This window comes from Diadema antillarum, unplaced genomic scaffold (assembly GCF_040938485.1).
Source record: "Diadema antillarum isolate AM-2024a unplaced genomic scaffold, OU_Dant_1.0 seq00001602_RagTag, whole genome shotgun sequence".
Lineage (NCBI taxonomy): Eukaryota > Metazoa > Echinodermata > Echinoidea > Diadematoida > Diadematidae > Diadema > Diadema antillarum.
Genome location: NW_027272316.1, coordinates 352,118 through 375,835, shown reverse-complemented (window position 1 = coordinate 375,835; position 23,718 = coordinate 352,118). Strand labels below are relative to the sequence as shown.

The 23,718-nt window shown below is 39.0% G+C and overlaps 1 protein-coding gene across 5 annotated transcripts in view; it reads right to left on the bottom strand.

Annotated features, from left to right (window-relative positions):
• The window catches only part of LOC139711016 (uncharacterized), a 239,463-nt gene that overhangs the window by 140,088 nt on the left and 75,657 nt on the right, over positions 1–23,718 (bottom strand). For all 5 annotated transcript variants that reach the window (XM_071622933.1, XM_071622938.1, XM_071622937.1 and 2 more), the window contains exons 6-13: positions 19,315–19,548; positions 17,823–17,934; positions 14,601–14,672; positions 13,676–13,825; positions 10,726–10,891; positions 6,807–7,112; positions 5,801–5,949; positions 5,510–5,681 (exon numbers count right to left, since the gene is read on the bottom strand). In XM_071622933.1, coding sequence (XP_071479034.1) covers positions 5,510–5,681; positions 5,801–5,949; positions 6,807–7,112; positions 10,726–10,891; positions 13,676–13,825; positions 14,601–14,672; positions 17,823–17,934; positions 19,315–19,548 — 1,361 coding nt within the window. The remainder of the gene's footprint in view (positions 1–5,509; positions 5,682–5,800; positions 5,950–6,806; positions 7,113–10,725; positions 10,892–13,675; positions 13,826–14,600; positions 14,673–17,822; positions 17,935–19,314; positions 19,549–23,718) is intronic.

The following is a 23,718-nucleotide window of genomic DNA, read 5'->3' as shown; positions in this document are numbered from 1 at the left end:
ATTGTTTGTTTTCTGCACATTGTTCACAAGGTAAAAGAACTTGTCTGGTTTCTGTTGTAATGTTCATAAATGAGAAGTATGAAAATAAAAATGAATTGATAAATTGATCATCTGTCATCATTATTGTTTCGGAGTAACAAACCTTCAGAGTAAGAGAACACTGTTTTGGGGCCGTTGTTGTATTCCGAAATTATACTGGCAGAACGTTTGAAATAACAAAACTGATTTCGTTTGGATATAAACGAATATTTCTCCTTTATCATTTTTCGATTAACGATCATTCAGAATTAAGAATGTAGAGTATTATTTTACCATTATTCTTTCGGAGTAACGAACCCTCAGAGTACGAAAACTGTAACCGTTTTGGGGCCGTCGTTTTATTCCGAAATTATACTGGCAGAACGTTCGGAATAACAAAACTGATTTCGTTTGGAAATAAACGAACATTCTTCTTTATCGTTTTCCGATTAACGATCGCTCAGAATTAAGAATCTAAAGTATTTTATCATCATTATTCTTTCGCAGTAACGAACCTTCAGAGTAAAAGAAAACTGTAACCGTTTTGGGGTCGTCGTTTTATTCCGAAATTTCACTGGCAGAAACGTTCGAAATAACAAAACTGATGTCGTTGCGATGAATGGACATTTTTTCTTAATCACTTTTGAACAAACGAACCTTCAGAATAAAGAATCTAGCATTATTTTATCATTAAAGGACAAGTTCACCTTCATAAACATAAGGATTGAGAGAATGTAGCAATATTAGTAGAACACATCATTGAAAGTTTGAGGAAAATCAGACAATCCGTTCAAAAGTTATGAATTTTTGAAGTTTTTGTGCAGTACCCGCTGGATGAGAAGACTACTGCAGTGTATGAATAACTTAGATGTCACGTGCATACAACAATATAAGGAAAATATAAAGAGAATTTCACAAAATTCCATCTTTTGAAAAAAGTACACATTCCCCTGACTCGTTACCGATAAATGTTATGGGTAATATTATTCCCCCTGCCTTTAGAAAGAGGCAAGTCAATTGCTCTTTTGTTATGCGAAAAAAGTGAAAATATGTTGAATTTTCTTTAATATTTTCTTTATACTGTTGTACGCATATGATTCAAAAGCTGTAGTAGTCTCCTCATCCAGCGGTTCCAACACAAAAATTTAAAAAATTCATAACTTTTGCATCGATTGTCCAATTTTCCTCAAAATTTCACTGATGTGTTCTACTAATATTGTTGCATTTTTTCAATCCTTATGTTTATGAAAGTGAACTTGTCCTTTAATCTGTCGGAGTAACGAACCCTCAGAGTAAGAAAACTGCAACTGTTTTTGGGCAGTCGTTTTATTCCAAAATTTCACTGGCAAAACGTTCGAAATGACGCACTGATTTCGTTTTGAAATTTACGGACATTTTTCTTTATTTAATTTTCGGTTAACAAACCTTTAGAATAAAGAATCTACAATTTATTATCTTATCATTATTATTTCTGTCGGAATAACAGACCCTTAGAGTACGAAAACATGCTGTTTTGTGCCATCGTTTTATTCCGAAATTTCACTGGCAGAACGTTCGAAATAAGAAAACTGATTTCGTTGTGAAATGAACGGACATTTTTCTTAATCATTTTTGGATTAACAAACCTTCAGAATAAAGAATCTAGCACTATTTTATCATTAATCTGTCGGAGTAACGAACCCTCAGAGTAAGAAAACTGCAACTGTTTTTGGGCAGTCGTTTTATTCCAAAATTTCATTGGCAAAACATTCGAAATGACGCACTGATTTCGTTTTGAAATTTACGGACATTTTTCTTTATTTAATTTTCGGTTAACAAACCTTTAGAATAAAGAATCTACAATTTATTATCTTATCATTATTATTTCTGTCGGAATAACAGACCCTTAGAGTACGAAAACACGCTGTTTTGTGCCATCGCTTTATTCCGAAATTGCACTGGCAGAACGTTTGAAATAACAAAACTGATTTCGTTGTGAAATGAACGGACATTTTTCTTAATCATTTGTGGATTAACGAACCTTTAGAATAAAGAATCTAGCATTATTTTATCATTAATTTGTCGGAGTAACAAAAAAAAAATGAACCTTGGTGGTCAGTAGAGAAAAACAAAGCTTGCTCAAAAGATGCTTCCTTCTTTCAGTTTATTTTCTCCCCAGTCATTCCTATCGTTCTCCTCTCATGAACCCCTGCCATGCACGGACGATGAACAAAACCAAATGTTACCGACGCTGCAATGAAAAAAAAAAAGAAACACGTGCTCGAAGCAAATTATCTCCACTTTTCAAGTTGAACAAATTGATGTTCGTAATGAAGAATAAAAAAAAAAACCACGACCACAAGCAGTGGGGAAACTTGATTAAGCCAGGTGTCAGATAAAGGAATGCCGCGCGTACTGCCACCTCGCTTCATCAGTGGTCGTAAACAGCGTGTACATAGCATGTAAACCAACTGGGAACATTGATGAATGATTATCCATTTATTTTCTGCCCATGAAGGCCCCCTAACCCACCTGTTAACAAACCAAGCCAGAAGCACGTGGAGCATTACGTACGTTGAACTTGAAAGACCAACATGACAGAATTACTATAAATTTCCGCCCGGAGAAGGAAAATGGGATATTCACGAATGACGTTTACAAATCCATGGAAAGTGAAAAGGCTCAAATGGAACGCATGGCTTTTTAAATAAAATAAAAAATAACCCGCTGAAACTACCAAAACCAAAATAACAATTTGCATTTGCTTACTCCATCGCACGTTATTTTTTAAAACGAAAGATGGAGTTAATTTTCTCTCTGCGGCAATGCTTTGATCGAACGCATCTAATTTTGCGTCGTTTCCGATGGCCAGCTTCCTAAAGAATTGATACGAATCCTTTCAAATATATGAAACAAAGTCTAAAAATCCTGGATCCTGGTGGTGAATTCCGGTGGTATTATAAATCCTGCTCACTATCAAAATTTAATCATCTGTTCCTTGCGCCATTTTTCCAACCAACTGTTCCTGAAAATTTCATCCTAATCTGTTCCCAAATTTTGCGAATAGAGAGACAGACAGGCAGACAAACGAACAAACAAACCAAAGCAGCGAAAAAAAAAACAAGCCTTTGGCGGAGGGGGACATGCATTTCATATCGTTTGTTTTTGCGTAACCCGACAACAAGCGTGACAACAAGCGAGCACGTGTCAGCCTTCCTCAGCCTCCCTCGGCCTCCGACCCTCCCCTTCCGTCCTCTCTTTCCCTCTCACAATACTGTCGTACACACAGGCGGCTGTCTGTGGCCGGCTGGGTGCTATATACCAGGGAGGTGGACCTCCCTGGTGCATGTGTGTGTGGATCCCGAATTAGAGCGCATGCGAGTGTGAGGCATCAGCTAGTACAGTACGTCGCTATGTTCAGCCGCGTTGTTGTGATCGGTGCGGTGACTGCGTGCATAACTTTTTGCGCTTGTAAACTGCTGCTCCTTTCAACATGTAGCTTCTTTTTAGCCAGATAATAAAGACTGAAAAAGGCGAGAAATTGGTCCAAACTTAGCTCGTCAAGCAAGTTCACGCGTGGTGTTACCCTTGTCGGCAAGTTTTACCCTTGTCGGCAATTGTTTCTTCAAACCGCACGCTTGTCGGCGCCGACAAGGGTGATATACGCTGGCGAGATCCCTGTCATGATGCTACATGGACACATCACGATGCTACAGGACACTGTTACATATTATTTAATAACTTCATCAAAATTGAGTCTGAATGGCACAAAATTTCCAGGAAAATGTGTGGTCTCAATGCAAATGTAAAGCCTACAAACAATAAACGTATAGCATAATTAATATTGAATTATGCTGAAATGTATTTTTTAAATATCATGATGCTACATGGACACTGTCCCAACTTCATGGAATTACCCACATGTACGAAGTAGATCACGCATAGCAAGTCACCACTCGACACACCTGCTGGCAGCTTACCGCGAGCAGAAAACGGCAGACAGTTTCTTCTGTTGCCGCTACTTTTACTGCCGAAATGCTGGCTTTGTCATCACACATTAGCAAATTGAAGAAGAAACTATCCTCTAACTTGCAATGTTAGTTATTTTGGGTTTTATTGAGGATAAACCTGTGAAAATAACGTCAAAACTTAGCTTCCAAAACAGAAAATTTGGTCTCTATAAAATAAGTGTTATTTTTTCACATTTTCCTTCATTGCCCAAAAATGAAACTTCGGTATCATGACTTATGGTAGAATATCCATACGGTGTTCCAAAACATCTTTTCTGTATCATTTGGCACACGGATATGTCCAGAAAAAAAATCGAGATCACTGCCACTTGTGACCCACGTAAAATCCATGGCGTAAGCAGAACGCAGTCCGATGTATCGGTTTTCGTGCTGCGTGAAACAGTTGAAGCACATAGCAGGGTTCCTCTTTTGCCCACTCACCACCCTGTGGACCGAAAACCGAACCCTGTCGCATAGCGCCGAACCTGACAACGCTGATTGGCTAAGCATGCACTGACGAGTAGAGAACGCATGCGCAGGAGGATGATCTAGTTGTGCATATCCAGTATTTTCTCTTAAATTGGGTTATCTTTTTGCTCTTATTTTCACCTAACTATTATTTGCGCAAACACGAAACTTCGCAGGCAGTGAGTCTGGTGTATACAGACAAGCAATATGTTAATCAAATGCATATTCGGCGCAGACTTAAGTCCATAAAAAATCGTAACCCTTTCCCACGGTTGACTCAAACAGAAAAACACACATATCTCGAAAGATACATCAGCATTTTTTCCCCAAAAATCATATGAAGGATAATATCCATATTAGACATATGTGTGAAGTTTCAAGGGATTTGGTGCTAAAATAAGGGAGATATGAGGAGGTGAACTTTCAAGATTTTTTTTTGTCCTTCCCTCCGCACAGTGCGTCAATGACCGTTACGAATTCAAAATCTTTGGCCTCTTATCAGTAAGTTAATTGCACCGTATCACCGGGGCTGTAGATGTGAATGATGAAGCGGACCAGGAATGATGAGTCGGACCAGTAAATTTGGCAATTCCTGAAAAGTTACCGGCCCAACAGTGACTTTTACCGGTCTTGGACCGTCGGACCGGCGCCAGTGTGCAGCGTTGACTATCGTTTTGACACATCAACAAGTTATCAACTCTGGCATTCAAAGTTGTATCATACATAATTGGTGAACAGTGATGAGTGGTGTTGAGGATAATTTTCAAATCAAAGTCTTTTTGCTGACATCCCCTGACAAAATGCCATAACCAAGAAGACACTTCAATTTGGGGAGTCATTTTTGAAAGGAAAGGAAGGGCAATGTCCACAATAAATGACAAATTACCTTTGGAGCTGTAGCTTTCCAAAACATCCACATTTCACATCAAGAATAACACAGTGTAACTTGCCCAGTATCAACATGATCACTTGGGAATGTCTTTAGTAACTGCATGTTTCCCCATGCTGCTTATATGCACCTTTTACAGGATTACCTTAACTTTGTTTCGCTCTGCAGCAAGGAGAGCAGTCATGTGATCAGTATCCAAGGGCTCATCATCCTGCCTAGCACGTTTACGTCCTGCCTTCTTAACTGACTGGGCATATATTTCAAGACGCTTCTCAAACACTTCCTCAGCACGTTGCTTCTCCTCTTCTATACGGTCACTGTGGATGGCAGAAATAGATCTTATGAAGAAACTCACCATCACAACATCACACTATCATCTTTGCATTTATCTGCTTTGAGTTTGTATGTTTGCAATTTTGAAGATGACACCACCTACTTGTATTCCTGCTCTATTTCTACCAGCTGATCAGCCATCTCTTGGCACACCTCCTTCCTGATCTCAGTCTCCAGGTTCAGCTTGTCTGCTCGCTCCTCCACCAACTTTTGCTTCAGCACCTCGATGACTGCAAGGAGCTTCTGCTGGATCTGTGGTTGGACAGAGACAGGAAAGTGTCATTGGGGGACAATGGTGAAGAGCATATTGATGCATGTGGGGCCAATGTGTTTTTCTATGACTGTTAAGTATAATGAAGAGGAAAAAATACAACTTACAACATTTCATCCACATTGAATAGACTTGCTGTGGACTTTTTACAGTTATCAAAATAATAGTTTGACCATTGAAGAGGTACAATAAACCAAAAGTCATTGGTGATATGTTATTCAGTAAACCTTGCGTAAGTCGACATCGCATAAGTCGACAACTTGCTTAAAGGGGATGGCTAGTAACTGATCAGTGGGAATCAGTGGGAATGCTGGGGAGATGATTGTTCCAATCCTTGTGGGATTCATTTAAGAGTACATTATACATCTATTGTTGTGTGAAAATTATTTGCCTCAGATTGGTCTCATATTCAAGTAATGTGCAGTTCAATGTTTCCAGGTGATCATGCCTGTACAGTGTCGGGCCGTTAACGATCGCCTCACAAGTCCTGATTTTTCCCTTTGTTATTCCTTGAAAATTTCCTCAGTCTTAGTCGACATTTATAAGTCGACAACTCGCGTATGTCGACATGATTTTCAGTGCCAACTACATTAAAATGTGTGTAAATTCACTCACCTAAGTGGACATAATCTTTTTTGCTCAAATTCTTATCGCCATAATGGCTTCATAACAATACGTGCATATGTTGCAAAGTTGGTCTCAAAAGTGCGAGGCTTGAAAAAAAAAGTCAAGAAACCTTAATGATGAGGCCTTCTTGTGTTGCAGAATTATTGCGCGAAATGTTGGGGGGGGGGGGGTGAGATTCTGCCTCCCCACCCCTTTTAGAGCTAATACTTACTTGGGAATCACTCTCCTTGGTGTCTGGAATGGGTGTCTCAACTGAATCTGACTCAACATCCTCCTCTGTCTCTTCTGCTTCTTCCTCCTCTTCAAAGACTGTCTCCTCAATGGACTGCATGTGGCCCGTTTCCCTCATCACTTGTGCAATGGTCCCAGGAGTGGCCCATGGCACTGAAGGTCGCTGACCCTTGACTTTGTCGTCTAGGGCCTGATTGAGAGCAAGGGACAGGTTGCGCATGGACCTGCCCATCTTCTTGGGCTGCTCTTTCCACTTGTTGTCCAGTTTGGAAGTGACTGTTGTAACCTATGAAGCAATTGGATGGGGGGGGGGGGGGAAGGGAGGGAAATAAACAAGTGTATCGCAAGAGTTAATGGTTATTTGAGCTTCTTTAGGATAAATACTAGGTGTTAATACAAAAAAGATTTCCAACTTTTGATCCTTAATAGTTCAAAAACTTTCAGTCAGAAAACACTGACATTGATATAAAGGTCCTGTCACACTTTTCCGGGTAAGCTACGCAGGCTTGTTGCAAGTACGGATTTTCCAGTACAAAGGAGAATATTCTGCGGGCGGACAAGAAAGTTGGCGAGTTCCATAGTTGCGTCTTACCTGCTAGACGCGTGCTACTTACCTGATACTTGCACGTACTCCGTGTGACCTGCATGAGAGCTTAAAAACCGATCCGTTTTCAGTAACAAGCGACATACGGGGACGGAGAAGTACCTGTGTGGGAGTTGCCTGCAAGATGCTGCCGATAAGGGCCTCCTACTGGTGTTCTGCGTGTACCTCTGCGGGCAAACCCCCGCGAGTCACCTGGAACAAGTTTTGAGCATGCTCAAGGCCTTGTCACACCGTGTCTGGGGGAAGCCTTGCAGGTTGACTTGCTGGGACAAATTTTTGCTATCCAGAGCTCCCTGCAGTTGGCCAACACCTGCAGTAAATAGCACGTATTTCGCCCATAGTTGCCCAGAGGTGCACATGCAAGTTGGATTTACCCGCAGCCAAGTTTTGAGCATGACCAAAATTTTTCCGCATGAGTCGCGGGGATTGCCCGCAGAGGTCCACGCAGAACACCAGTAAGAGGCCCGTAGTTGCCGCAAGTCACAGGCAGCAACGTAAGTTGCTCATGGATTTATGCCTATGCACCGGAAGCGCGTGTCATCTCCGGTCATTCTACGAGCATAATACGGGTGATTTACTGGCAAGAAACGGTGTTGAAACTGCCAATATCCGTGTAGCTGGTCAGTTCTGCGCGCATGAAGCGGGCTATACGAGCAACTAATGTGCATGCTGAGGGTCAGTTACTACCTTTTTGCTGTTTAGGTGAGAGTCGGCTGTGGCCAAGATATTGACATTCTGTGGGACTTCTGCCATATCAAATTCCTTCAGAGGGATTCCTTTACCAAGTTGTCAGCCCTCACTCGCCACCCATGTGCCTGACACGCAGGTCACACGGAATGCACATAAGTAGCCTTGTTTTTGGATATCCCAGCCATTTCAAAACCGATTTTCATCGAATAAACTTTTGATACCCCTTAGAACTGCATGCTCTAATTGACATTCTGTGGGACTTCTACCATATCAAATTATGAATACAGTAGTCTTCGCAAGTCGCACGCACGGCTTGCCCGGAAAGGTGTGACAGGGCCTCAAAGGGACTGTACAGTACTGGTTGAGGTAGGGATTCATGTTTTGAACATTCCTAAGTGAGATAATGAAAAGCCTCTTATGAAATATGAAAGAGCATGTAATTTTTAGAAGGATTCAACATTTATTTGATGAAAATTGGTTTTCAGATGGCTGAGATATCCAAAAAAGTGCTAATAATAAAAGGCGACATGCCACAACTTTACTAGGATCTCTTTGTTTCACCTTGTTTTTGGATATCCCAGCCATTTCAAAACCGATTTTCATCGAATAAACTTTTGATACCCCTTAGAACTACATGCTCTTTGACATCTCATAGAGTGGTTTCTGAATATCTCGCAAAACGTCAAAAGCTAAATCTACACTTCGACCAGAACTGTACACACCCTTTAAACAACAGCTGAATAGTGTACAATTTTTGTTGGAGGTGATTTAAGAATGAAAGCATAAATCAGTTTCATTAAATTCAAAATCACTTTTTCAGTTAGGGTTCAGATTTTGCTCTATTTTCAACACTCTGCACAAAACGTTTAACTTTGCACATGGGCCAGTTGGTGTGTATGGGAGTGTGTGGTTAACACCCAGACAATGGTCCTGGCTTGAATGCTTTATCATTTCTTCATGAGAAATTCCACTACCACAGCTAGTCTTTATTAATCCTGAAATGTAGTGTATGCAAGCACATGGAAACATGTGCTCACTTTTTCATGTGCATCCATTTTACCCTTTACCATATGAATTCAGACTAGCAGTGCCTAGGGCAATCCATCATGAATCATTAATAAAGCATTCATGTGCCTTGGAGCAGGAGACCACAAGCCCAGTCAGCAGAGCTCTGAAAAGGTGGTATTTATGTCCATTGTTCAGGGTCATTGTAAGCACACACTCACATACACATCATTTGTTCCTGGGTAAAGTTCCAGTTTTGTACAAAGGGTTAAAAGTTGACCAAAATCTGGAACCTAACTTTAAAATTAATCATGGATTTAATTAAATTGATTTATGCTTTCATATTCAAATCACCTCAAACTAAATTGTACATTATTCAGCAATGGCAGTATTATGGTGCTCCCTCGGCTCTGTCATGAACTCTTACACATTTTGTGTCTGCCCCACTGTAGTTATCTTAGTCTGCACTATTCAATCAGTCTAGATTTCTTGCTAAAAAAAAAAATTTGTTTACTGCATTATAATCACAGATGAACTCCATATAGGGTTAACCCTATCACCACTGGGGGGGGGGCATTTTGGTCCCCCCCTCCCTCGGCGTTTCGCGTGATTATTCCGCAACCCGTGATGCTCTCGCCGCAACATTTTAGGACTTTTTCTTTCGAATATCGCGCAACTTTTGAGACCAAATTTGTCGCTCCCGGGCACACCGTTTGAAGCCACGCCCCTTTGAAAAAAATTGTCGACCCAAAAATTGCTCAAAAACATGATTTTGTGTACAAAATTGTGTTTTTGAAATTAATTCATATAAAATAAATATTTTTACTTTCAATGGCTGATAATGATTATTTTAGCCTGATTATACTTTAAAAAGTTTCTGCGACAAATTTTGACGAAAAAACCCCAACAAAAACAAAAAGTAAAAAACAAAGAAATACGTAAGAAATTCAATAAACAATAAAATACATAAGAAATAATCATAAAGCCAAATTTTTGCTTCAATATTATTGTTGAGGACATTGAAAAGAATATGTTCACCAAAAATTAGAAGTCTTGGAGCTTTATTTTTTGATTTATAGGCAAAAAAAAAAATTATTTTTGCCTACATTAGCATAAATTCATTAAAATAAAATACATAAATTAAAATTTGAAAAATCTAACTATACAGTCTTGTAGATTACATTGGCCTCTACCTTAGTGCACATTTTCGCAAGGATCACGCGATCCACGACCGAGATCTGAAGGGGGCCAAAAAGGCCCCCCCCCCCCCCCCAGGGTTTCAAGTCCCTCAAAAAAACCTGGTGGGATTAGGGTTAATCAGTAATTAGCAAATATAAATATATGAATTTGAAAAAAAAAAAATTATTTATTCATCATTCAACTTATTCTTCATTCAAGGTTCACTTTTTTTTGGTGAGTTTGTATTGATTTGAAATATAGGTAATAAAAATGATTAACTCTATGCATCTTTCAGGCAGTCAACTACATTCAAAATAACAAATCTTAATTTTATTGTGTAATAAACAATATATTAATAATGATCAGCATTTAACAATTCAGATTAAGTGCAAGCTTATCAGCAAAATCTGGGTCTGTTTACCTGCTTGGCTATAGCAGAGAACTTGAGGACATGCATGGTCTCATCAAATCCTGAGGCACACTGATTCACATTGACAATCATGGATGCTTTGCCTTTGCCCAAGAAAAAGCTCTGAAACAATCTTGTGAGCTTACTCTCTCTGAATGGAATGATCTTCGGCTGTGATCTGCAGGGTGAGCAAATAAAATAGCACAGTAACTCAATTATCCACGATTGTAAATAAAAACTAGAAATGTTGCTATGGCGACTGATGCCTCCGCCATAATGCATGAGTCGCCCAATAGGTGTATAGTGCAATGTCTTCACAATGTGTGATGACAGTTTCACATAACTGGCAAAGCACTGCAATGACAGGTTTGTCAGAATTAGTATAATGTTGTTACCAAAAACCTTGTTCAACATTGGAACTTCTATGTACGTGTATATATGTGTGTGTGTGTGGGTGTGTTTGATAAAATTGCAATTCTGGTACCATTTGTGTAGGAAAGAAGGTGCGGTTAATACACTTAATATTTGCAGTATATGAAGTGACAGAGAGGACAAATATGAGCTGTTGAGCGCACTTAACCCTAAAAAGACTGGGGGGGGGGGGCTTTTGGGGCCCCCCGACATTTTTCATGATAAATCTGTAAAATAAAAATCTCGCCCCGCGACGTTTCATGACTTTTTCTTTTGAGTCTTGCACAACTTTTGAGACCAAATTCGCGAAGCCCCGGTACGCGGTTCTGAAGTTACGCAATATTTTTTAAGTGCATGTCAGACCCGAAATTGCTCAAAAACATGATTTCATGTAAAAATCCAATGCAAATTCTATTTCTGACCAAAATTCATAAATGTATCATTATTTTTACTTTTACTGATCAAAATCAATTTCATGTTGTCTATGATTGGAATATTGTCGCCGATGATTTCCATTGAAAAAGACAATAAAAAACTAGAAATATCACTTAAGGTGATTAATACCCCCGCCCCGTGACGACAGTCTTACCCAAGGAATGATCTTTCCTTGATCTTCTGCCATTTAAATATCGTTACCATGGCAACGCAGCTTCCGACACGTCCGAAAAATGTCTTGCACATCTTCCCACCAAGACTATTGTGTGTGCCACATTTCATAAGCTTTTGTCAAAAACTGAGGAAGTAGTTCAATCCACAAGATCTTTCCTTGATCTTCCGCCATTAATATGCCGTTACCATGGCAACGCAGCTTCCGACACGTCCCAAAAATATGTCTTGCACATCTTCCCACCAAGACCAATGTGTGTGCCACATTTCATGAGCTTCAGTCGAATACAGAGGAAGTAGTTCAATCCGCAAGATCTTTCCTTGATCTTCTGCCATTTATATGCCGTTACCATGGCAATGCAGCTTCCGACACGTCCGAAAAATATGTCTTCCACATCTTCCCACCAAGATCAAGGTGTGTGCCACATTTCATAAGCTTTGGTCAAAAAACTGAGGAAGTAGTTAAATCCGCAAGATCTTTCCTTGATCTTCTGCCATTAATATGCCGTTACCATGGCAACGTACTTTCGGGTACTGTCAAAAAATGCGTCTTGCACATCTACAACCAAAGGCACACATCTGTACCAAGTTTCATGGAAATTGGGCAAAAACTGAGGAAGTAGTTTGCAACACAAAATTTTCCATCATTTTGGCTCATAATATGTGAGCTGTTACCATGGCAACATACTTTTTGTCACTGTCAAGAAATGTGTCATGCTGACCTATATCCTAAGACAAACATTCAATATGAATTCCATGAGAATTGGAAGAACACTGATGAAGCAGTTTTGCCATGAAGCATTTTGCCCTATATTTTACCAATAACATGCCGTTACCATGGCAACGCACTTTTTGCCACTGCGGAAATATGTGTCTTGCACATTAACATATTCAGACGAACATCTGTACCTAATTTCATAAAAATTGATCAAAAACTGTGGGAGGAGTTCGCGACGCAAGATTTGTACCCATTTTTGCCCATAATATGCCGTTACCATGGCAACGTACTTTTGGGTACTGTCAAAAAATACGTCTTGCACATCTACAACCCAAGGCACACATCTGTGCCAAGTTTTATGGGAATCGGTTGAAAACTGAGGAAGTAGTTCGCGACGCAAGATTTGCAACGGACCGACCGCCCGACCGTCCGCTGATTCCTATATACCCCCTTCAAACTTCGTTTGGCGGGGGTATAACAAAAACTCGAAAACAATGAAATACATAAAAAAAATGGATACCCCCATTTTTTTAATGTACATTTAATAAGAATCCTACAAAGATTACCTAGACCAAAAATTAGCAGTTTTGGACCGTTAATTACAGATTTACAGCAAAATTATTTCAATTTCATGCATAAATTTGCATAAAATAATTTATTAAAAATCAATTTGAATAATTGTGAAATAATTACCTATTTAATTTTGTAGATTACCTTGTGGGTGACGCACGTGCCAATTTTCCATGCGATCACCGGGGTCAAGATCTGGGGGGGGGGGGCGGCCCAATGAATAATTGTGAAATAATTACCTATTTAGTTTTGCAGATTACCTTGTGGTTGACGCGCGTGCCAATTTTTCATGTGATCACGCGGTCAACGGCCAAGATCGGGGGGGGGCAATGAACCCTTCCCCGGTCTTGCGAGGCATCAAAATAGCCCAGTCTCTTTAGGGTTAATGACATCCCCCCCCCCCCAAGGATACGCCCAACACACATGGTGGATTGCTTGTGGACATTTTATTTCTGACTGAGTATTATACCAGATTACGTAGTCTTTCCATTCATTTTAGCAATCAGACAACATATTCACAAGGCCAACATGATTGTTTATGATATGGGCAGCACTGCATGCATTACGGAAAACAAAACAGTAATTCATACTCAGTAAATACCATGCACTTTATTACCTGTTAGTTGTATGTATTAGGAAAAGGAAATATTGACTCACTTTGGGTGGTTCTGGTTATATCGCAGGGTGTGGATGCATTTGCCAAGGGTCAGGAGAGAGGTGTTGATGTTCCCAGCCTCTTTCAAACGGTCGCCTGTATTTTGGGTTCTGGTGTAGCGCTCAGACCCAGCCAGGTCACAAAAGGACAACCTTTAATACACACCGAGCATATATACCGTACAGTTTTTCAAAGCAGATAAAATTACAATAGGCTGAAGACTACTACATGACAGGGTACTGATTTAGGCAAGAAATTAGCATTGCCAGTTTATATTCCTATCCAAGTGAGACGGGAACAGAAATATATCTTGTTAGGTGCTACTACAATGTAACTGCAGGCAAAAAGATATCTTTTATAGCGTTATCACAGATTCAAGATGATTGAGCATAAGCAACTTCCTTCACACAAAATATACCATGAGGAACAATTCTCTTAGCTTAGAATGCTATTTCCTACTGACCTTGTGACCTTGTGAGTGGCAAAGACTTGGCCATTCCATCTGTAATACTTATCTCTTTGACTTAAGACAGGAAGAGGAGGACAGTGCCAGTTCAAGGATAGTTCAATGATATTTGTCCTTGGCCTGATTGCCTCATGTTCAACTTGAATCAGGTCCACGGAAGATGACCTACCTTAAAGTTGCCACAATATTTTGCAAGTACCATTTTTTTTTAAAGTATACTGAGCTCTTAACCCTTGGATTCTGACATCCAATGTGCCATTCACTTGTGGTACAAAATATTGTATTTTAAAAAAGAAAACCAATGTGGAAATGATTGCAGCAGCAGTGAGTGGACAATGCTGAGTTTAAGGCATCCCACCCACACCAAATTAGTCATACAGGGATAATACGATAAACAACAATCCCGCGAAAGGACAATAAAATACTGAATTTCACATAACCATGACCTCTTATTTTCTTACTGGCTGATTCTCGCCACATGGGGGTCATTCACATCCACCACTCTCAGAATCTTGATGCTGAAGATGCAGTGACTGGGAGATAAAATGAAATGAAACAGACAAACAAAATAATTTGTCCATGATGAATTTGTTTTAAAGTCTTACAACTACAACATTGCTGACAAGTTTCTCTGAGACCCATTTAGAAAGACAACTGTATACATTTTTAATTTAGTACAAAGTATGTCAATGTCTTAAAGGGAACGCAAACCCAAAGAACAATGTGGATTGAGTGAAAGCAGCAACATTAGTAGAACACATCAGTGAAAGTTTGAGGAAATTCGGACAATCGATGCAAAAGTTATGAATTTTTAAAGTTTTGGTGCTGGAACCGCTGGATGAGGAGACTATGAGAGGTTGTGATGTATGAGTGGACAACAATACAAAGAAAATATACAGGAAATTCAACAAATATTCACTTTTCTAGCATTATGAAAGAGCACTTGACTAACCGCTTTCAGAAAGCAGGGGGGATAATTGCTACCCTTAACCCTAAAAAGGCCGGGGTGGGGGGTTGAATCAATCCCCCCCCGACATTTTTCGCAACTACTCCGCCGTGCGAAATTTTTTGACCGCGCCGTTGGCTGACTTTTTCCTTTTAAGTCTCGCGCATCTTTTGACACCATTTTTGCGAAAATCGTGCATTCCGTTACAACGCTGCATAATGTTTCATACATGCCTGTCAGACCGATAATGGCTCAAAAATGTGATTTTGTGTGTAAAGTCTATGCAAATTGAGTTTTCTCTTCTTATTCATAAAGATATGATTATTTTCACTTTTATAGGCTGAAACTAATTAATTTTAGCATAATTATGCTTGATATAGGTTCTGTCATAAATTTTGCGGAAAAAAAAGGATAAAACAAAAGGTCGAAAACACAGAGAAATACATAAGAAATTCATAAAACAATAAAATACATAAGAAATTGATTTGGATACCAAATTTTTTTTCAAGTACATTGTTAGGAATGCCACAAAGAATGTTTTCACCAAAAATTAGGATTCTAGGATCTTTAATTTCTGATTTAGAGCAAAATGTATGATTTTATGCATATATTAGCATTTTTTTATGACGAAAATTTCCATTTCTTTTTAAATAGCTTGGTAGATTATGCCAAAGGTAATAAGCCCGGCCTGGTTAGGGTTAAGATATGTCAGTATCAAGTTGATGGAATTTGTAATTTTCATGAAAAATGAATTTTTGTGGAATTTCTTTATATTGTTGTCCACTCATACGTCATAACCTCTAGTAGTCTCCTCATCCAGCGGTTCCAACACCAAAACTTTAAAAATTCACAACTTTTGCATCGATTGTCAGATTTTCTTCAAACTTTCACTGATGTGTTCTACTAATGTTGCTTCTTTCACTCAATCCACATTGCTCTTTGGGTTTGCGTTCCCTTTAAAAGCACAGAGCATAAACAGCAGTATCCCTGCCAATTATAGATACTGGTGTTATAGACAATAAAGTGGAAAATCCACAATGTTAAGTTCTACAAAACAAAGAAGTAAATACACAATTGGTGAATCTGCCACAATATTATCTGTTAATAGCTGGGAATTCATCTTACATCCTCTTCCATTCTGCACATAAGACTACACTGTCACATACTGCATTACATCATTCACGTACATAGCAATTTGGCAGATTGAATGACTTCTCATGCATGTGTAATTGTACAGGGTTTTCTGGAGTTCATGCCACTTTTATGTTTCGAGCATTGCTTTTATTTCACTTTGACTCATCATGGACATTGAGCATACACATAGTCATTAGTTGGGAAAAATCACTGAGTCTAATTAAGTTTCTGATCAAGAGGTGTATCACAAAAAGTTCAGTCAAGTGTAAATAACAGCAAAATGAAGGCATTAAATAGACGAATGTGTCCCTCATGAAGGTTTTTACCATGCGACACCAATTACATGTCCATCAAACTGTGCATGTCAAGCACTTGCTCATGTGCAATGCAGTGATTTTTGCCATACATCAAGAACTTTGGAACAATCATATACATTTTTATATTTGTTGTGATAATATTTTCAGCTGGTAACACAAAAATTCAGTATCCAGAATACAGTAAACTATACATTTTTTCTTGTTACAAAGAAATCAATTCAAAAGTATAAGTTTTACAGCAACAAGGAAAAGTAGAAATTACGCAGTGCGTAACATATGTCCCCGCCGGAAGTAGCATTTTGTAACAAAATGTGCAATATAGGTAAAAAATCAAGGTCAAAGGTCAAAGAAGTCAAAGGTCAAAATTCTGTGTAGAAGTTTTGAAGCCCTCACCTAGTGCCATCACATAAAGCAAATGGAATCGAAATTGGGTTAGAAATGGCGAAGGAGTAGCATTTTGTAGCCAATGTACAATATAGGTCAAAAATCAAGGTCAAAGGTCAAAGAAGACAAAGGTCAAAATTCTGTGTAGAAGTTTTGAAGCCCTCACCTAGTGCTATCACATAAAGCAAACGGAATCGAAATCGGGTTAGAAATGGCGAAGGAGTAGCATTCTGTAGCAAAATGCACAATATAGGTCAAAAATCAAGGTCAAAGGTCAAAGAAGTCAAAGGTCAAAATTCTGTGTAGAAGTTTTGAAGCCCTCAACTAGTGCCATCATATAAAGCAAACGGAATCGAAATCGGGTTAAAAATGGCGAAGGAGTAGCATTTCGTAGCAAAATGTACAATATAGGTCAAAAATCAAGGTCAAAGGTCAAAGAAGTCAAAGGTCAAAATTCTGTGTAGAAGTTTTGAAGCCCTCACCTAGTGCCATCACATAAAGCAAACGGAATCGAAATCGGGTTAGAAATGGCGAAGGAGTAGCATTTTGTAGCAAAATGTACAATATAGGTCAAAAAATCAAGGTCAAAGGTCAAAGAAGTCAAAGGTCAAAATTCTGTGTAGAAGTTTTGAAGCCCTCACCTAGCGCCATCACATAAAGCAAACGGACAAAAACTAATCACACTCAAGTTTTTATGAGTGCAGAAGTAACTATTTGTGAGATTGGAGAAGGCAGGTTAGAGTGGGTAGCTGGGATCTCCCATAGAACTCCTACAATATCTAAGCCTATATGTGAGGTTAAGAAAACAGTTCAGTATAATGAAGGACAATAGTTTGCCATGAAATGTGGCATAAATGTACCACTCGGGTTCCTTTAACGGGTTCCTTTTAACCTTCACAAACCTTCTGCTAGAGCAATGGTTTAGCTTTGTTGCTGCAATGCTGAGGTTCCTCTGTCCAATCTTGAGAATCCTGTAGGCCTCATCCGCATTGCTTACCTGGATCTCTTTAAGACCTAAATAAATGGAAAAAATATAATGCAGGGTAGGAAATAAGATAGATGAGCAGTTTTATCCCTGTCTGCACAGGGGCCCTCAGTCCCCCCCCCCCCCCCATATGTTGATACCAAGTTAACAAAAATTAGACCATCCACTACTGATACTATACAATATCTCAACTTGTAACTGACGTTCGTATTTTCCTTTTGCCTTCTGGAGGAGGTCAACCATGAGCTTTTTCATTATGCTAGATACAATGTGTGTATTTACTTAAATGAAACAGTTTTCTAGATTGAAAAATGAAATGTGTAACGGAAATAGGCTTTACCAAGATTCTGCTTGTTATATACTATATGTTAAAGTCTAAAATATTCTTCCACAGACTCAGTATAATACTAAAATTTTGGCCAATGATCAGACTGGCAACCTTTGTGCCCATGGTTGACATCAGATCGGTGTTTAGCAAAGAAAACAAAGAGAAAACAAGTAAAAGCCTGGTTTCAGAAATAAGAACCTTTGATAACTTCCTCTACACCTTCTCCTTTCCTCCACTCCTTCACGCCTGCACCCAGAGCCATGCATAACACTTGCTGTCTTTCATGGTTACCTGGTAATTACAGGCATTGTGACCTGAATCGATCAAGTATTTCCCTCAGGATTTCAGGAGGCCCATTTTCATTGCGATATATTTTAACACTAAACATTGAAATATTTGACCTTTTCACTCACACTGAATATAAATGTTTGCAAAACTATGTCACAATTTTTGCACGCGTAAGCCTTTGGTTGGGAAGTGGTAATCACATGGATATCACATTCTCATCGCAGAATGTCACACACTCTTCATATGGTCATAAAAATTCTCACTGGTGCTGCTATTTTTCTGGCATATACACAGCCTCATAGGCATATCATATTTATTTTGATGAAACTCCACTTCATGTGTTTTGACTTGCTAATGGAAGATACTGGGTATGATGAGGATAAGTGCCGAGTCAACAACTTCCTTCTTTTATCAAGTTTCTCCAGTATCAAATTGACATGTTCTTAGCCATGCAGTCAAAATAATGATACATCAAATAGGGCATGACAATAAATTTCTCTCTCACTTGCTCAAACAGGCATAAGAGAGATGGCCATTTTCATTTAACAGCAGTTAAGTTCCCATTCATTTCACTTACCCAACAGTGAGTTTTAGTTGCCCTTGGTGAGTGAACAGATAGATTTGTAGCACTGTCAAACAAAATATGTTTCATCCTCTTGATTAAAATGAGCTTTCTGTTCAGATGTGAAATGTTCCTCAACCACACACTAAATACTGTGTTCCATCAAACACATCAGAACTCATCTACATCTACAGAAGGCATGCAGTCTGAACAAACATAATTATGTGGTACCTTTGATGTAGATACTGCCATGTTTGTCCTCTGCCAGTTTCAAGGCCTGACGACGTACTTTTTTCTCCTTGGGCAGTGGTTCTAGCAAATCATAGGTGTACTCATTGTATATCTCCGCAAATGAAACCCATATGCTGAACTTGATGGGCCCTTGGGCATCCACGTTCACAGTCGTGTCATCAGGAATGCGCATGTTGATTTCTTCAAAGAGGGTCTGATTCCCAATCCCTGTCACTGTAAGCAATAATACAATCATAGGGCTTTCAGCTGTTCCTCACCTTTCACAAAAACCAATACCCCCACTTTCAACTGAAGGAGTTGGATTAACCAGCAATAATTTTGTATGCTTATTATTGAAAAAAAAAAAATGTTTTTACCATGGCCAGTGCATTGTTCAACATTGAATAAAGAGATGTTTTGCTCATTAGAAAGCCATGTCAGTCACATGTGACATATTTCAAGTCAAGTGTTAAACAAGAGTCCCGCGTGTCTAGTGCTCACCTGAGTATTGCAAGTTCACCTTTCACGCAGTCACTGATCTAAATTATTCACAGCTCTACCAAAATTTGACCAGGCATTCTCAAGTAGAAGATGAAAATGTACAGTAAGGGCCCAAATTTTTAAAGATTCCTTAATTTGGGGGGATTGGGGCCCCCTGGGGTCCTCTGGGTGGGGCATGGTGCCCTTTGTGATAAATTGAGATCCTGACCCCCTAGGGATGCTACCTGCCAAGTTTGACGAAAATCCATCATGAGGTTTTCAGGAAGAAGATGAAAATGTACAATTCAGGCCCCCATTTGGACCTTCCCACCCCCACTCCCCCCCCCCCCCCCCCCCCAGAGGGGCACCCCTGGATCTGCTATGAACAAACTTGAAACTACTGTCATTAATGTACTCACTCATAGTATTATCTTAGCTCTATAACTTCTGATTGTAGAGAAGATTTTTAAAGATTCCTTCATTTTTTTTTTTTGGGGGGGGGGGTTGGGCCCCCCTGGGGGCCCCCTGGGTGGGGCATGGTGCCCATTTTAACAAATTGAGTTTCTAACCCCCTAGGGATGCTACCTGCAAAGTTTGGTGAAAATGGGTCATGGGGTTCTCAAGAAGAAGATGAAAATGTACAATTTAGGCCCCATTAGGACCCCTCAACTAGGTCCCAAGGGGGCACCCCTGATTCCCCCATGAACAAACTTGAAACTACAGTGATCAATGTACTAACTCATAATATTAACTTAGCTCTATCACTTCTGGTTCTAGAGAAGAAGATTTTTACAGATTCCTTAATTTTGGGGGCCCCCTGGATGGAACATGGTGCCCATTTTAACAAATTGAGTTCCTAACCCCTAGGGATGCTACCTGAAGTGTTTGATGAAAATCGGTCTTGGGGTTTTCAAGATGAAAATGTAAAAAGTTTACGGATGACGCACGACGGACGAAGGGCGATCGCAATAGCTCACTTGAGCCTTTGGCTCAGGTGAGCTAAAAACTGAGTTAGATAAATAAACTGGTAATTTCTATAATTTTCATCAAAAAACTGCTGTTACCATGGCAACACAATGTTTGACATTAACAAAAGATGAATTTTGCACAATCCCATTTCATAGCCAAATGTTGATCCAAATGCTGAAATGCTGAGGGAGTTAGCTGAATCTACAATATTTTTGTATGATTTTCAACAAAAATATTCCATTACCATGGCAACACACTGTTTGAACAAGACCAAAGATGAACTTCGCACATCTGCGTACTATAGAGCTCTGTAACATGTGCCAAATTTCAAGTTAAATGCTAGAAAACTGAGGGAGTTCACTGAATCCACAGTATTTTTGTATTAAACTCATTAAAAGTACACTGTTACCATGGCAACAAATGTTTTGATAATGAACTTAGATAAAGTTTACACATCTGCATAGCACATCTGCAAACTACAGCAGTCACATGTGCCATTTTTCAAACCAAATAAACAAAAACAGTGGGAGTTAGCTGATTTCACAATATGTTTGCATGATTTTCAATCAAATTATACTGTTGCAATGGCAACACAATGTTCAACGACAAAAGATGAAGTTTGTCCATCTACGTACTATTTAAAGTATTCACACGTGCCAAATTTCAAGCCAAATGCTCAAAGACTATAAAGGGAATTAGTTAAATCCACAGTATTTTTGTATGATTTTCAATCAAAACATGCCATTACCGTGGCAATGCATTGTTCAACAATAAGGAAACAAGGAAGTTTGCACATCTACATATTAAGGCAATCACATGTGCCAAATTTCAAGCTAAATGCGCAAATACTGATGGAGTTAGCTGAATCCACAATATTTTTGCAAGCTTTCTAGTGGAAAAAATGTTACTGTAAAACGAGGAATGTTTGCATCCATTTTAATTTCGCAAATTTCGCGAGCGCTAAGATTCTCAAAATTAAAATGCACGCAAAATTTCTCGTCTACATTATATGCATTGAACACCAGTGGCCATTCGTGAAAATTTCATGCCACAAAAAAGGCCGTCGGCTCCAATTTGCGAAAATTTTGTGCCGCGAATATATCATGTTTTACAGTATTACCATGGCAATGCATTGTTCAACATTGACAAAAGATGTGTTTTTCACATTGCTACATACTGTGAAGATCATAATATCATATGAAAGTCAAATACTCAAAAACTGAGGGAGTTAGGTCAATCTACATATTTTTTGTATGATTGGTATAAAAAACTGCTGTTGCCATGGCAACAGATTTTTTCACACACATGAAAAAGATATCTTGCACAACTAATCACATTGATCGTATATCAGGGTGGTCCACGAGGGGTTTTAGTATGTCGCTGCAACATGCTAAAATTCTTGTGCAACATCCTAAAAAGCCAGCAACATGCTATGCAACATCCTCAAGAATTTGCAATTTGCAAGTATTCAAAAATGTGCAAAACATGTGCATAACATAAGAAACATCAAACTACCAGGTACTTTAGATATTTGTGTGCAAAACATGAGAGAGAACATTGAATGTAAGCAGCACAAAGAGAGATAAGCAGCAAAATATTGCGTACTACGTACTCATCGTGTGCGCTCCGCGCACATTCAATTTCTGCAATATTCTCAGATTCTGAGCTTGCAACATGCTAAAATTTCAAGTTGTGGACCACCCTGGTATATGCTGAATTTCAACTGAGTTGCTTTAAAACTGAGAGTAGTTAATCTAATCTGTTGCCATAGCAATGTATTACGCAATAATAACAAAAAAGATGTCTTGCACATCTACCTTTGATAGTTGTCACACATGACAAATTTGGGGTCAATTGGGGTCAAAAAAAATGAGAGTGGTTTGATCCACAACATTTTGTAAGATTTTATGAAAATTTGTGGTTGTCATGGAAACGCATTATGTGGCCCCTAACGAAAGGTATTTTGTACATCATTGATAGTGGTCAAACATGCCAAATTTGGGGTCAATTGCTCCAAAACTGAGGGAGTTTAGGTCAATCCATAAATTTGTGGAGGATCTGTATAAAAATTGCTGTTGCCATGGCAACAGATTTCTTAACACTCAGGAAAAAGGTGTCTTGCACAACTATACATGACATTGTTTGCATGTACAATATTTCAGCTGAACTGCTTTAACCCTAAAAAGACTGGGGGAGGGGGCTTTTTGGCCCCCCCTCGATATTTTTTGCGATAAATCTGGAACGTAAAGATCTCCCGCCGCGACGTTTCATGACTTTTTTCTTTGAAGTCTTGCGCAACTTTTGAGACCAAACTCGTGACGCCCAGGTACACGGTTGTTACGCAACATTTTGTCAGTGCATGTCAGACCCGAAATTGCCCCAAAACGTAATTTCATGTACAAATCCAATGCAAATTTTGTTTCTGACCAAAATTCATAAATGTATCATTATTTTTACTTTTACTGATCAAAATCAATTATCTTCATGTTCTTTATGATCGAAATAGTGTTGCCAATGATTTCCATAAAAAAACAATAAAAAACAAAAAGTCAAAAACGATGAAATACATAAGGATCAGTTTCATAAAATCAACGATTGATTTCAAAGTTAGGTTCCAGATTTTGGTCAAAACTATATATCAGATAAAACTGTCATTGATATTAGTAATAGCTGAATAGTGTACAATTTAGTTGGAGGTGATTTGAATATGAAAACCTATATATAGGTTTTCCTATTCAAATTTTTATCTGATATATAGTTTTCGAGCTATTAAGCGTCAAAAGTGGGAAATGTTTTTTGTAACATCTAGCATGATAGTGGTCACACATGCCAAATCTTAGGTCAATTGCTCAAAAAATTATTTAGAGAGTAGTTTGAGCCACAAGACTTTGCACCAACCGCCCAGCCGCCCGACCTCAAAGTGATTCCTATAATAAGCCTATACCCTATACACAC